General features: G+C 45.0%; 1 protein-coding gene across 1 annotated transcript in view; it reads right to left on the bottom strand.

Annotated features, from left to right (window-relative positions):
* CLIC5 (chloride intracellular channel 5) overlaps positions 1 to 15,052 on the bottom strand; it is a 148,868-nt gene that overhangs the window by 23,663 nt on the left and 110,153 nt on the right. The window contains exons 3-4 of the mRNA XM_006926482.2: positions 13,546 to 13,671; positions 7,312 to 7,418 (exon numbers count right to left, since the gene is read on the bottom strand). Coding sequence (XP_006926544.1) covers positions 7,312 to 7,418; positions 13,546 to 13,671 — 233 coding nt within the window. The remainder of the gene's footprint in view (positions 1 to 7,311; positions 7,419 to 13,545; positions 13,672 to 15,052) is intronic.

Below are 15,052 nucleotides of genomic sequence, written 5' to 3'. Positions count from 1 at the left end.
GGCCTGCAGACTGCGGCAAACAGGAAGAGAAGACGCAGAAGGGAAAGGCCTAAGAAAATGAAAATAACAGCTCTTCTGTGACTACGACCGAAGCCCCCAATCAGGAATATTTGCTATTCTTCTGGGAGATTGGTTTGTTTTTATCTTCTGGGAGAACCAAACTGTAGCTGACCAGGGGTCCCTTTTGGCTATGTCTGCTAGGTTTAGAGCCAAGTTTGTGGTCTGCCATTTGTGTCAAGCATTGAGGCCCCGGGAGCAGCTTTTACTGCTTGAGCTCTCCCTGAGCTGTTTTACGGTTCCCCTCCTCGTTTTTCTTTCTCACCTCCTCCTCGTGTACGTTGCTTTGCTGTGCTTTATGTTTCCCTGTGAGCCACTATCGAGTCTTTCTGGAACAAGTGGAGTATAAATTTTAAAATAGAAAGAAGGCTCATAAGACAGAAGAATAAGAGACGAAAATACGAGAGGGAGCTAGACTTGAAGGACGAAGAGACGAGGGAAATCCAAGGAAATCTTAAAAGACCCGAATCACCCACATTGAGAAAAACACCATTTAGCACTGAAGTATGTGGCACCAGCAGCCTGAGATGTATGTGGGTTTCGATACGTTAAAAAAGAAATATGCAAATGTGGTGAGAAAAAGCCATAAGTCTGATTAAGATATATACGAATTAGATAAAGAGCTTGGGTTTGGGACTTTGTTGACCTCTTAGTAGGGGAAAGAGAGCCCCATGGAAGTGGGCATGTGCATAAAAGCGACGGAAGGAAAATGCGAATGTGAAGGCAGTAGGAGAAATGTTGGATTCTTGTCTTCGTCTACATGCATGTACACGTCTCCTTTCTCTCCAACCAAAAAGATAGTGGGGAAAAGAGCATAAAGATATGACACTTGCGCCAAAAATGATATGGTGACACCGGGCAGGAATTTTAACTGTATCTGCAGGAAATGCGATAGGGCTGGAAGAAATTTAAAAGGGGCTTTAAAAATAGCGAATAAGAAGGAAGGACTAAAGATGCACATTACATCCATTTCTTAATTGTCTGGAATTGGCAACATGTACAAAAGTGAAATAAACCGGTAGACTTGATAGGACTGAAGTATAAGGAAAAGAGAGATTGCAAAACATAATGTAAAATATAGTACTTTATGCCCAGCGTAGGGTGAGTAGCTAAAGCGAACTTCTCAAAAGCCAAAGGGTTTGGCAGAGATCTTTCGGAGTCTGTTCAAATCGTAGCTTGAGGATAAGAAATACACAATGTAAGATTGATATTCGGAGAGAGAAACCCAGATCCTCTTACAATATGACAGAGAGTGGGGGTGACATGTTTAAGTAGAGTGTAAAAGAAACCCCTCAAGGGAAGGGATAAACCCGAGGAGCCCAAACGATGTCCTATGGCAGAGTGACAAAAGCGGTGTGTGGTATGGAGCGAGGAGACGCAGAGCTGCTGAGTCCGGGGGCCGGCTGCTCAGTCTTGGGTTGCCGGGGTCTGTGTGCCACGGTGGCGTCTTAGAGAAATGTGAAAGGCGCAGTGCCAGGAGGCAAGGGTTTTTTAACAGCGATGGTGGCAGAGACAGCGGGGCGGATATTAGAGATGGAGGCCACCAGCGCTGCTGGAGGTGGAAGGCCAGACCGCCGCTGGACTCTGCCACATGGCCGAGCAGTGCGGGCGGAGGCAGGAGGCAGGGTGAGGACAGAGCTGAATACGGTTTATCCAGGCACGTTACCAGATGTGCCAAAGGTGGATGGACGAAGCTTGCACCCTCCCGCCATTCGTCTGCTTCGGAATGCTATAGACCTTCAATATTGAACAAAGGACATAACGTCTCCCCGCTAGCCTGAGAAAGGGATGTGCGGGGCCAGAGCAGGCTGTCCTGCAGCCGAATCTAAATACAGCGCTGCTCTCTCCTGTCTCAAAGCCATCCCTTGTCAGGACCAGGGTCACACCCTCCAGGTGGGTTCTTGATCCCGTTCCCTGCACCTCCCCTTCTCAGGGAGAAGGGCCTGCGCTTCCTCGCTCAGCCCTGGCTCTCTCTTGTGGTGCGGAATCTGAGCGATGGGCTGAGGCAGGCAAGAAGAGTCAGAGGACACCAGAGGACACAATACGTAGCGTCTCCCATGGCCTTCTGGGCAGTGTTTTATACCACAGATCACTTTTTTTTTTCCTTTTCTTTCTTTCTCTTTTTTTTTTTTTTTAAAGCTTTCCTTCCTCATCATCACAGTCCCACCCCACTTCCCTGGCCCCGGCCTTCTGCCTTCCTCCTCACTGGCCAGGCCCTCTTGATCTTCCTCCCGACTCCTCCCCCTGCCATGCTGTAAGGTGGGTGATCCTTGCCTGTTGTCTCTAGCCTCTTCTCACTAATGGACATAGTTTTATATATATACAGTTCAGGGGCATTAAGTACATTTACAGTGCTGTGCATCCATCCCCATTAAACACTAACTCCGCATTCCTTCCTCCCACCCCCTATGAATCTGACTATTGCTATTCCAGGTACAGCAAATCTGACTATTGCTATTCCAGGTACAGCAAATATATATATACACACACACATACATATATATATATATCCTCAAACTACCCAGAACTCGCTGCTGAGGTATAACTGTTTGCCCCTAGACAACAGCTCAGAGCAACAGCTGACATTCAAACACGGGGGCGGGTACTGTTCCAAGCATACTTATGAGGTACGTACAGTTATTAACCCATTTTATAAATGGGGAAACTGAAGCACAGAGACTTAATGTAACTTGGCCAATGTCAGAAGGCCAACAAGAGGCCAATCTGGTCAGAACCGAGAGAGTCGGCTTCAGTCTACTCATTAAACCACCACGCAGTTGCCTGACTGAGCCACGGGATACTCAGCATGTCCAGAACAAGTCCTGTTTTTCTGTCACTCCGGGGGTGGTGGTGGTGGGTCCCAGGTGATAAGCAAGTGAGCCCATGTAGCATATTACTAAATGTGTGGTCTCTAAACTTTGCCGTGAGAAAATTCTGGCTACGTTTAAGTAAAGTGAGAAGCAAGTTTGAAAAGGGGATGTGGAGGGCGTAGAGGTGAATCTAGTCACAGCAGACAGAGGGGATCCAGCTCAGGCAGAGACAGGAGGAGGCAGCGCAGAGACAGACAGTAGAACAGCCAGGACCTCAGGGTCCAGCACAGCAGTGCTGAGCTGTAACAGCTAGCATCAGGCCCCTGATCCAGGAAAAAGCACCAAGAAAATGGGAAACAAAGTTGAACAAGTAGGAAGGAGACTAAACAGGCAGGATGTTTGGAAGTGCAGGTTGGGGAGAGGGGGGATGTAAAAGCAGTTCCTGATGCCAATACTTGTGTTTGTCTCACTTTTACAATAATCACAATAATCAAAGTTAGCACTTAATGAGCACTTACTATGTGTCGGGCACTGTGCTAAAGGGCTTAAAAGCATCGACTGATCAGATGAATGAATCTGCATTACAAACCTTAAATAAGCTATGAATTGACTTACGTAGCAGATGAAGAAATGGGAGGTATTACTAAGTATATCTTAACCGATGCTAAAGTAGAGGCTCAGAGAGAATAAGTCTCTTGGGCAAAGCTGTACAACTAGGAGTGGCAGATCTGGAATTCAAGCCAAGCCAGTAACTGCCTGTTTACATGTTTCACTGCCCCCAGTTAGTTCATCATGGACAATGACTTTGTCTCATTTGTCTTGACATCTCTAGAACCTAGCACCGTACCTGGCACACAAGAAAGGCCCTAATTTAAACATTAGCTCAGATTTGTAGCCACTCTGTGTTTGCTGAGTAGATAAAGGGATGACTGAATGTACACAGTAATGGACAACTTTCTTGTGTGATCGCGATGGACAACCCCCCAGGATAGGATCTGGTTCTGGTAGCTGGGGACTTTTGCGGTTTTGTGGAACAGCAGGGAATGGCGATTCGTGTGCCTGCCATAGGAGTGGAGAGATGATGCATCACGCAGAACCACATCCCAGTGCTGGGTTTTGTCATGCTCTGACTTTGAGAGGGCAGGAAAGGACCACAGCCACAGCCATTGTATGCATGGGGGCTGGGGACATTAAGTGGAGAAGGAAGGAGGACTCCACTCAAAAGAAAAAAAAGTTAAAAACACAAAAGAGACAATCTGCAGAAAGGACATTGCAGAAATAGATGCAGAGCTGAAGATTCAGAGGGACAAATAGGGGAAAAGTGCAGGAAGGCATGCCCAAGGAAGCCAGGGGTGTAATGCCGATGCCTTTGCAGAGAACTGTGAGAGGCCTCCCCCCACTTCCACTACAGAGCTAAAGCAGGGCAGAGATGAGGTGCAGACAGTCTCTCCGGAAAGTGGAGAAGCGGCTATGTGGGGTGGGGCCGTGGTCCTGCTCTCTGCAGGAGAACTTTTGAACCTAGTTGACTATAAATGGGGATTATGGAATCAGGGGAAGGAAAAGTGAAGGGGAAGGGTGGGGAGTGGGCAAGCTATAGTTACAACGGTTACAATGAAGAATTTGGGGTGTCTTGTTAGAAAGCAGGACAGGAGAAGCTCCAAGGACTGTGATCTGGGGGATTGGCTCTAGGAAAGCAGAAATATGGGAGCTTCAAAATGTACAAATGAGTTAGAGGGAGAAGGAGTCAAAAGGGTAAAACCCAGCACAGAGGAGAAAACAGGGTGAAATAGAAGAAGCAGAAACAATGAAAGTTGGAGAGTGCTGTTGAGTTTATAAGAAATTGATACGCGATGTTCAGTGGAAACTGTAGCTTTGGCTTTGGGGATAGAATGTAAGTACGGGTAATATGTAAATACAGTTTATAACTTGAAAAGTCTGGAAGGCTCAGATGAGATAAACTTTCTGAGGGTGCTCTGAGAAGTATGAAGGAAGATATTTGTGGCTGAGAGGAAAAGACGCTGGATATGGAATCTGAAAACTAGAAGTGAGAGCCAGCTCTGCGGGAACTGGGGGGAGGCAAGGACAAGTCTTGGTCTTCTCATTTGCCTCTGAGTCCTCAGCCAGGATGGTGGCAGTAACCGTCCTTCCGTATGCTGGCTGTGAGGGGCTGCATTCGTTTCCCAGGGCTGCCACAACAAAGTACCACGAACTAGATGGCTTAAAACCACAGAAATCTATTCTCTCACAGTTTTAGAGGCCAGAAGGCCAAAGTCAAGGCATGAGCAGGGTCATGCTCCCTCCCCAGGCTCCGGAGGGGAAGGCTTTCTCACCTCCTTCAGCTTTTGGTAGCCCCAAGGGGTCTTCAGCTGCAGCACCCCAGCCTCAGTTCTGTCTTCTCATGACCTCCTCTCTTACGTCTCTGCGTCCTCGCCTCTTCTTATACGGACACCAGTCATTGGATTTAAGGACCACACTAAATCCTCATCGTGAGACCCTTAACTAATTACATCTGTAGAGATCCTATTTCCAATAAGGCCACATTCTGAGGTCCTGGGTGGGTGAGGATTTGTGGGGACACTACCAGAGTCCGAACGCAAGAAAGCCAGGGCACTGCACATTTAAAAAATATTTTTCTCATCCTTCTTCTGGTCCCTAAAAGGCCACTTTCTCTCTCTCTCTTTTTTCTTTTTCTTTCTTTTTTTTTCCCAAAAGAATAATTTATTCTAATATCTTCATGTTATTGTTATAGGTAAAGAACTTGAGGCTTAGATAGGTTAATGACTTGTCAGAATGTATACAGTAAATAATTAATGGCAGAACTAAACCTAACACCCAAGTCTATCATCCATTTGCTCATTCTTTCAACAAAGTTTTATTTTAGTTTTCAATGCATTGCCAGAACTCAAACTAGGAAAGGCCACTCTCCTTATAGTGCCTCCTCACACACCTTGAATGGCTGCCATTGCTCCCAGGATAAAATCCAGCTTCCCGGGCTGGCACTGCAGGCTCTGGTCACTTCCCCCAGTCTCAGTTATGGGCCTTTTCTCACCCTCCCCACATCCACACGGCGTTTCCAGCCAGCTGACTCCCCTTTAACCTTTATGACCCAGTGGAAACTCCTTCGAGCAATTTTCTCAAAGGCAATGAAGATAAATTCTTCCTGTTCTGAACACCTTCAGCAGATGCTGTTTTACCCTTTCACGTGGCAGTCAATCAGGCCTTTAGACTCTCTTGATTAAACCATCATTCATCTCTTGTTATTTGATGTTTTTGCGAATTTAAGCCTTTTCTTCTGCATCAGCCAGGCCTCAAAAAATGGGAGTGTCTTTCTAGTTCTTTTTCTAGAACCTAGTTCTGTGTCTGGCACAATCCACGTCCTCAGTAACTGTTACTAAATTATTTACTTCCAATTGCACCAGCTCTGTGCGCCTCCAAGTTTATTCTCTTTCATCTCATGCATGGCTACTTTTCCTGGTCACCTTTGGTCTAAAGAGATGCCTTTCTCCTCTGACTTGGAGCATCTAGCATATACCACCTTGTTCTGGTCCATTGTGTGTTTATCGGATTGTCCGAATTCGTTCATTCATTCAATCATTCATTCACAAAGATTCGTGAAGAGCTTACTCTGTTTGGCTCTGTGCTGGGCTCTAGGCTGCAGCCTGTAAGGCTGTCTCATTCAGAGGGCAAGCAAACTTTCTCATCGTTCTTTCTTTTCTTCACTAGGGCCTAACAGTTCTCCAAGTATTCTTGAAGACCTGTTGCTCAATTTGATAGTTCTTTTCAAATTGCTTTAGCTAATTCTTAAAGGACAATGCCAAAGGAGGGGCTGAAGATGCTGTGAGCTTAAATGAGGTACTCAAAGCCCTCTGAGAAGGCACCGCAAGAGAACCAAGTCCTGAGCTCTGTAGCCAAAGTCAGATGGAGAAAGAGCCAGGCTTTGAGAAATGGCTTCCCTAGCACCCTCTGTACTTGAAGTAGGGAGAATGCAGAGGGCCAGGCCCCTCATCAGCATTCACCACTGTGATGACTGCAGTGTCCCACCATGACTGCTGGATAACCCCCTTAGACGTCTTTTGGGGACCAAAAGGAAGCTGGAATGTGTTGTTCCAATCAGGACTTCCTGAGAAGACAGGCAGGGTCATGAATTTGGGACATGGGGACTGTAGTGTGTGGAGGTGGAAACCTTCTGTGCAGGGCATCATGCCGTGCACTAAGGTGGGCTCAGAATACACACTGCATTGCATCTTTCCCTCCCACCGGCCTTTTCTCCTGCACTAGCCAAAAAAAGCAGGATCTAGACCCCCCTCCCCTGTGTCAAGAGGGATGTGAGGTAGGCGAATAACAAGCAGCATTGCTCTCAGGTGCTTCTCTGACCTCAGTGTCCGAGATGCCCTCAGCAGGAGACAGGACTTCCAGGGGCTCTTGGTGGCGGGGAGTCACTCACCAGCATTGTTTTGCTGTTTCGTGTTTTTGATGTAGGCGGAGAACTTGGAGAAGATGTCGATGCCTGCTGTGTTGGATCCCCGGTGTTTCGCAGCCAGTCTGGGGTACCTGGGATGGAAGACACAGTGTAAGATCAGTGAGAACTGGAGTTCCTTTAAGGAACATCTGTTCCCATCAAGACAAGCAATACTCCTGTTTCTAGCTGGATCTACAAATCTTTTTGGGTTTTGTATCGAATGCCTACTACGTTCCAGGCACTCTCCTAACCCCTTTATATGTATCCATCATAGACTCCTCACAATTCTATTGGTACTGTTGTTAGCCTCATGAAAAAAACGAGGCATAAAGTTAAGCGATTTGTCTAAGGCCATGTGACTAGGTAGCAGAGCCAGGCTTCCAACCGAGGCAGTTTCACTTTGGAAGCCCAGCTCTTAAGTTCCATGTCCCGTGGCCTCTCATTAATTCTGCTGTTTTACCCTCAAAGACTCAAAACCCTTGCTGGATGAAGCTTGGCTGAGCACCATGGATGAACTCTCTCTATCCACCAGGAGGGGGCGCTCCGCACAGGTTCATCACACATCTTCCTGCATATACTGAGAATTACCAAATTCATCTGCTCTGACTGGAGGACAAAGCAAGGTTGCGTGCAAATGCTAGGTAATCTTCCAAGACTTGGGAATTTAGGATCATCCTTCCCTATTTTGGCCTTCTCATATGGAATCTGGCATGCTCTTATACTTGATCACTTTAATTATTATTAACATGTATCAAGAGTCCTTTGTTTTGTAAAGGTAATAATGTAAAGAGAGAAGGGCCTAGAAAACGCATTTTTTTTTCTTCTTTATACCATCATTAGATCAGACTTCCAATAATCTGACCATTTCTTCATGATCAGTGTGAGCCAAACATGAGTGAGTACCAGATCCAAGAAGGATGACAAAGGGTTGTGTGTTGATGCAGACCATGGCAGTGCCATCCTGTTTTCTAAGCTCTGACTTATTTTTTATTGTATAGATTAATGTCCCATTTGCAGTTTATCCTTGTGAGAAGCATGTCTTCAAATATTTATCTCACAGATTTTGGTAACTAGATTTGGGAAAGTTGCTGTACAGGATGTTAAGTGCATTTATTTTAGCTCCGTGTTTATGCTATATTTTAAATATGCAATAAGTGGGCTACAGAGAACATTCTCTTTCTCCAAAAGGCTAGCAGATAGTGTTGCATTCACAGAAACATTGTTGAAATAACACTGTGATGCAGTCTGGTGACAGACAAGGAAATAGTGAATTTCTCTAACTTGGATGTTAGCGATCTATGGCCCGTGGGCCAAATACAGCCCAACATCCATTTAGGTACCTCTCAGGAGCTAAGAATAGTTTTAAGACTTTTAAAAGATTGAAACAAAATCAAAAGAAGGATATTATCTTGTGATATGTGAAAGCAATATGAAATTCAAATTTCAGTATTCATAAATAAGATTTTATTGGAACACGGCCATGCCCATTCTCTTACATATCGTCTATGACTGCTTTCACTCTACAAAAGTGGAGCTGAGACAGAGACTATATTGCCCACAAAGCCAAACATACTTACTTTCTGGCTCTTTACAGAAAAGTTTGCTGATCTCAGCTCTAACTAATGAAAATTTCTCTCCACTCTGATTTTAAGAGATCTTATTCCAAATGCATTCATCTTAGACATGCGCTTAAGCTTCATTCTGAGAAGTAAAATAGTTTGCCCTTCATCAAAAACAATATTTTTTTGTAAATGATAACAATATGTGTGTGTGTGTGTGTGTGTGTGTGTATAATTGCAAATGGAAGTGGTCTAATTGGCTTAGAGTCCCAACTGACTTCTCATTGACTAGCCATAGATCACCATGTCATTGAACAAAAGGACTCCATGAAATTAAATCAACATGAGGTAAGGACCTACCAGTGGCCAGGCATGTCCCTGGAGTTGGGGATATACTGGAGAAAAAGAGAGTCTGTCCTCCTGTCCTCATGGAGTGACCTTTGCTAATACCAGGGGCTCTCCTGGCAGCTTGAGTGTTGACCTTCCTTTTCTAATGAGCTGAAAAGTACAAAGACTGTCCCTTCTTTATTATTCCTGCTTTCTCACTTCAAACTCTCACTTGAGAAGCAGGTTAATGCTTCTGACTCTTCTGATCCTTGACTATGTGCTTGCTTTGTCCTGCCTACTACTTAAGCAAATGATCCTTGCAGGTGGACGGGGTCTGGCTTATTCATTAAAAGGCATTCATTGGGATCTGTGGTTGTAAGACCTAAGCTCACCAATTGTCGTTATGATTGCGTCTGCAAGACTGGCACAAAAGAGGTGCTGATCTCTTTTTCTAACTTGTCAAGCTGCCATTTAAGGAGTTCGTACTCTATGTCAGTCACTAAACTAAGCAGTATTATCTTCTATGTAGTCCCTCAAGAGCAATATTATGGTCATCATTTTATAGATGTGAGAATTAAAGTTTAGAGAAGTTGTAAGTAATTTACTTGCTGTAGACACCACTTATGTTCATCAAATATTCATATGATTCTCTGCATTTCCCAACTTCTCCCTCAATTAGGTTGGGGCCACGTGACTAGATTATGGCCAATAGGATGGGAGTGGAAGTGATACAATCACTCATAGCCCTGGCCTTTAAAACCATTTTGCATGATCCTCCTTGCTCTTTCCTTGACAAAGGAGCCCTGGAGGAAATGTGTTCCAAGAGCTACGAGTTGGAAGAGGGTCACACTATCCACTCAGTTGTTGCATGAGTGAAAAATAAACACATCCTCTGTTAAACTTCTGAGATTTCGTGGCTAATTTATTACTGCAGTATATATAGCACAACCTAGCGGCATAGATTAAACCTGTCATTCTTACTCCAAAGTCCATACTCTCAGCCACCACGCCATCCTGTCGTTGGTGCTGAGGCTGCTTCTCCACCTCCCAGAGGGTTAGAAGAATAGTCTTGGTTTTTACTATCTTGAGATATCTATAAACATTTCTTAAAATAATGAATTCAAAGTGGCTTCTGATTCTGGCAGTGTTCTGAACTCTGTTAATACTCAATACTTGCCTGACTGATTCAATGACATGCCATGTAACCAGACTTTACCAGTTTACCCACTCCTCACTGAATTTTATCATAGCATCTATACACTAGGATTATTTTAAATAACAACCAGCTTTAAAAAAGTCCTTTGCAAAACTCATGGAATTATAGAACTACTGCTGAAAAGCATCTTAGAGACGGTAGTTTCACCTGCCCCCCCCCCCATTTTAGATATGAGGAAATGAGGCGGATCTGAGTGGGAGAGAGGCTTGCCCAATATCATACGACAAACACTGTAGAAATGTGGCCAGATTAGGTCTTCTGACTTTCAGTTCTAAATCCTATTAACTCTGGCCATTCCATGGAGATGAAAGGTAAAGGGCCAGCATGTCTCAACACTAACACCAACGCTTCCCTGTTGATCATTAATCAGGTCCATCTAAGCAAAGGGATAGATGGAAGTTAGTCTCATGTAGAAACTACTTGAGACTCCCTAGATTCCTCATTTTGACATCAACGTTTTGTGGGACCAAATGTGATTAAAAAAAAATGTTGGAGTGTTCGTATGTGGTTTTTTCCTTTAAAAAATAAAGCCAAGGGGAAAAAGGCTCCCACAATTTCTTGGCTCTCTGGCAGCTTTTACAAACAGCGGTGTGATGAGAAACACATGGCTGACCAGAGCTCGCTGAACAGTTATGGGGTTTTTTGCTGCCCCCTAGAGAACCAGAAGCTCAGGCTACACTCCTCCAGGGACCTCAGGGCTCAAGCCACCCAACCTTCCATCATGAGTCAGCTGGAAGCCAGCAGAAGCTGGTGGCTTGTTGTGGGCAGAACAGTGAGATTCTCTCTGTGGGACTGAGAAGCTAGCTTGATGACATTTACCAGGAGGTAGTTATGGTACCTGCCCCAGTCTGACCCATATGTAGGTATCTAAGGGACACTCCTGTGTGCTCTGGAATTGTGGGTGGTCTCCTCACTTGGGCCTCAGCCTTGGCAGCCTCCCAAAGTTGTGCATTTTAACAGGTCCAAGGTCTGCTACCTGGGTGTGGTGGACTGTCAGGTCACTGACATGGCAGGACTGAACTTAGTAAAACTTCGTACACAAAACTGCAGTCCAGAAAAGGCCCCAGATCAGAGGAAGCAGAGCTCAGGACAGGTAATGTGGGTAGACGGAGAGGAGAGAAGAAAGCATCTGCATCCAACGCTGCTTAGCTTTATTTGGAAACTTCTCAGAATCTGATGAAATTATAATGAATATGATGATGACCCTCTTCTGGAATAACGTACCTGCACCTGTGGGGCATGTAATTCTGGGGGTCTCATGGACCCCCTTGGTCCCATTGTGGATGTAGACTGGAGAATTCTGAGTCAGAGAAACAGCCGGGAAAGGCACAGCTGTGTTGAAGGTGGAAGGAGCCTGGCTAAGGTGGGCATGAAGAATCTGAGAGCAAAAAGGGCTCTGGGGTCATCCTTTCACAGAGGAAGGAACTGAGGCTGAGAGCAGAGAAGAAATTGGTTCAAGGGATCATAGCACATCACTGGAAATACTAGGAGTGGACCCGAGGCCTCTGGGCTCAGCCCGGCCCCTGCATGTCCCTATCCACTGGCTAGCCAAAGGAACACAAGGGACATCATGTTCCTCACTGCTTCAGTTTTCCATTATTTCTGAACAAAACAAAACAAAACCAAAAAAACACACAAAAAACAAAAACACAAACAAACAAAAAAACAAACAAAAATAGTGCCAACAAGGAGGTCAAGTCCCAAAGGAGAAGGATAGAGCCTGAGCCACCTCGGGCCTTTCAGCAAAGTGGCTGGTGTCCTGTTCAGAGATGTGTATGGCTGAGCTGGGTGTTTATTTAATGTACTTATTTGTAGTCTACATTCAGCTGCTTCCATTGAGCTTGAGGCAGCTTCTTACAATTAGTGTAAAAATTAATTGTCCTCATATGGGTGACAAAGATTATTTGCTCAAGTCCTATCAGAGCAGGACTGGAAGTTTTAACTTAACAATGATTTTCTACATGTGTAATCTTAGGCAAGTTACTCATTCTCTCCATGCCTCAATTTCCCCAACTATAGAATGAGTCTCTCCTATTTCCTGGGGTACACAAAGTGAAGGCGATATGAAAGTGTTGATAAATAAATAAAACTTTAAAGTAAACGCACGATGGTGGTTTTCAGTAAAGTCCCACTTATTTTACCTGCTACGTATGTCCTGAATCCTTCTTACCCTTTCTCCCAATTTCACTGTCACTGCCTTTGCTCAACACTCCTGTCTGTCTTGCCTGGACTGCCACTGATTGGCCCCCTCCTAACTGAATTCTCCACCTCCAGCTCTCTCATCCATGTCCTCCCCATCTTCCTCCACCCTGCAAAGTAAGACTGAAAACTGACTCTCCAGCACTTTTGCTTAGAACTTTTCTGCAGCTACCCTACAGGATAAAGTCCATTCATGCCTTATTCTATGTGATATTGCCTTTTTTTTTTTTTAACTTTTGTGATTGTTTTAATCCACGATTATAATACAGTATAATGAACAAGTCTAGCTTCCAGTTGCTTTCGGAATTCATCTGCCCTCTCTTTATTCCTATTTTCCACTAGGAGCAGCATTTACTTGACAGAAACCAACAGCCCTCTGGTCCCTCCCTCCCCGGTGCTCATTTTCAGAAGAGGAGCTGTTTTCAATCAGTTTCTTTATGCTTAATTATGAGCTCAGATTAGACGTGGTCAGATTTACGACTCTTATTCATACCTTGGTGTGGCTTTAAGTCATGGGGTTACCTCTCTCCTGGCTTATTTTCCTTTCATCAGCCTTACCACTCTTGTTCTGAAATGAGGAGACTTTGCCCTCACTTGGGGGTCTTCCAGACCCTCCTTTGGGGGTCTTCCAGGCCAAATGAACTGGAGAGACAACTTCTTCAGGGTGGGTGGAGGCGTGGTAACCTTCCCAAAGCTTCTAAAGTCGCTCTGTTTAGGAGGGAGCCATCTGCCCCATGTCACAGGAGAAAGAATGGCAGCCAGGGGCATCTGAGACTCTCTCTTTGAAAAGAGGTATCCTATGCTCGTAATCAGTGAGGCTCCTTTGGAAATCTGCCACCTCAAACTTAACTCTGTGCTGTTTTGGTTCCAGCATGGACCCCTCCCTGCAGTTAGCTCTGGAAATAAGCAGCTCATTACTTTTCAGGGGTCAAAGTCTCCTCCAGGAACTCCTCGATCTTGTTGACGTCTGTCTTCACATCCCCGTTGAAGGTCAGGAAGGGCGGATGGGTGCCAGGGGCTAGGTTGTGCAGGTCGGCTGGCTTTCTGTAAAGAGAGCAAGATTCAGGTGGTAGCTTACACCAGGGCACTTCATGTTTAGGGAAACTTGGGACTTACTGTAAATCAGACTCCCTGAGCTGTCCAATATGCCTGTCAGCAAAACCAGACTTATGGTGTGGGGCATAGGGTAGGGGCAAGGTTCTGAAGGGATGTGGTATGACACAGGAAGTCCGTCTGGTGGAAATCAGCGAGAGAGTAGTAAGTCAAGAGGAGGAGCCTAGAACTATTAAAAAAACGGAGAGTAATGACAGGTGACTATCTAAATTAGTGCCAAGTTTTCAATAGCCAGGGCAGAGGTCGGGCTTTGCTTTCAAAAGTTCCTTCACCGACTAGCTTAACAAAAATGCACTATACAGAATTCCAAATTTTAAATATTAATGGATTCAACCATCACGCTTTTATACTAAGGAATATCTTCTGTGTCGTTAAGGGTATATGCAACAGGAAGGAAAGGGACCTTGTATGTGACACGGGGCCCTGTTCATGCCCACTCGTGTGCCTCTGTGCTTCCACCAGCGGGTCAGAATGCAAGAGCAAGGATGGAGCAAAGTGAGAGGAAGAGGCGTTGGCAGACTGGGGGAAACGGGGAGGGAAAGGGTCACGCTGAGAAAAGAGGAAGAGAAGGAATAACGATGGAGACTTCTGTGAACAGAACTGAAACACCAGATTCACCCCGAATGCTCTCTCTGAGAATACAGCACTTCTCGTAGGAGTCAGGAGTGGAAAACATTAGATGCAGGAATGGAAAAAAGTAAACAGCGTGAGAAGGGGAGTCTATAATGGAGCAAATTCCTGCAGTAATCAGTTCGGGAGGGGAAGAGAAGAATTTCAATTACAGTGCTACTCCCATATCATTCCCCAAACACACATACTATCCAGCTGCATTGTGTGGCACTTGGAACTCCTTAGACAATTGAGACCGAAAGTACTTTTAAAATCTAATTTACTTAGTCCCTTTGTTTACTTTGTGGGTGTCCCTCATTTTAGACAATGAAAGGACATTCTTTACCTTCTCCTGTGTTTCAGAGCTGACACGAGGCAGCGGTGCTTGGGTTCTCAGCTGGGAGGAGAAATCTATACTGATTTTATCTTTCAGCAATTACCTCTCTGTGGCTTAACGATACAGAAATTGTTATTTTTTTCTCTGACTTGAGAGAACAATGGCCTCTGGAGTCTGGCACCCTTGGGAAGTACTGCTCACAGCTGATGAAGCTCTGCTGGACATCGTCATGGGATGCTGGTCAGTTGTAGCCTTCCCTCTTCGTTAGCCCTCTTCAGCATTTACAGTTGAAATTATACACTTAGTATTTAACTACATATTGCCAAGTCAAATTTGTGAATTATTTAATGTGTATTTAATGTGTAT

The sequence above is a fragment of the Pteropus alecto genome, unplaced genomic scaffold (genome assembly GCF_000325575.1).
Source record: "Pteropus alecto unplaced genomic scaffold, ASM32557v1 scaffold7, whole genome shotgun sequence".
Taxonomy (NCBI): Eukaryota; Metazoa; Chordata; class Mammalia; order Chiroptera; family Pteropodidae; genus Pteropus; species Pteropus alecto.
The sequence above is the reverse complement of the archived record's forward strand: the minus strand, read 5'-3'. Positions and strand labels throughout refer to the sequence as shown.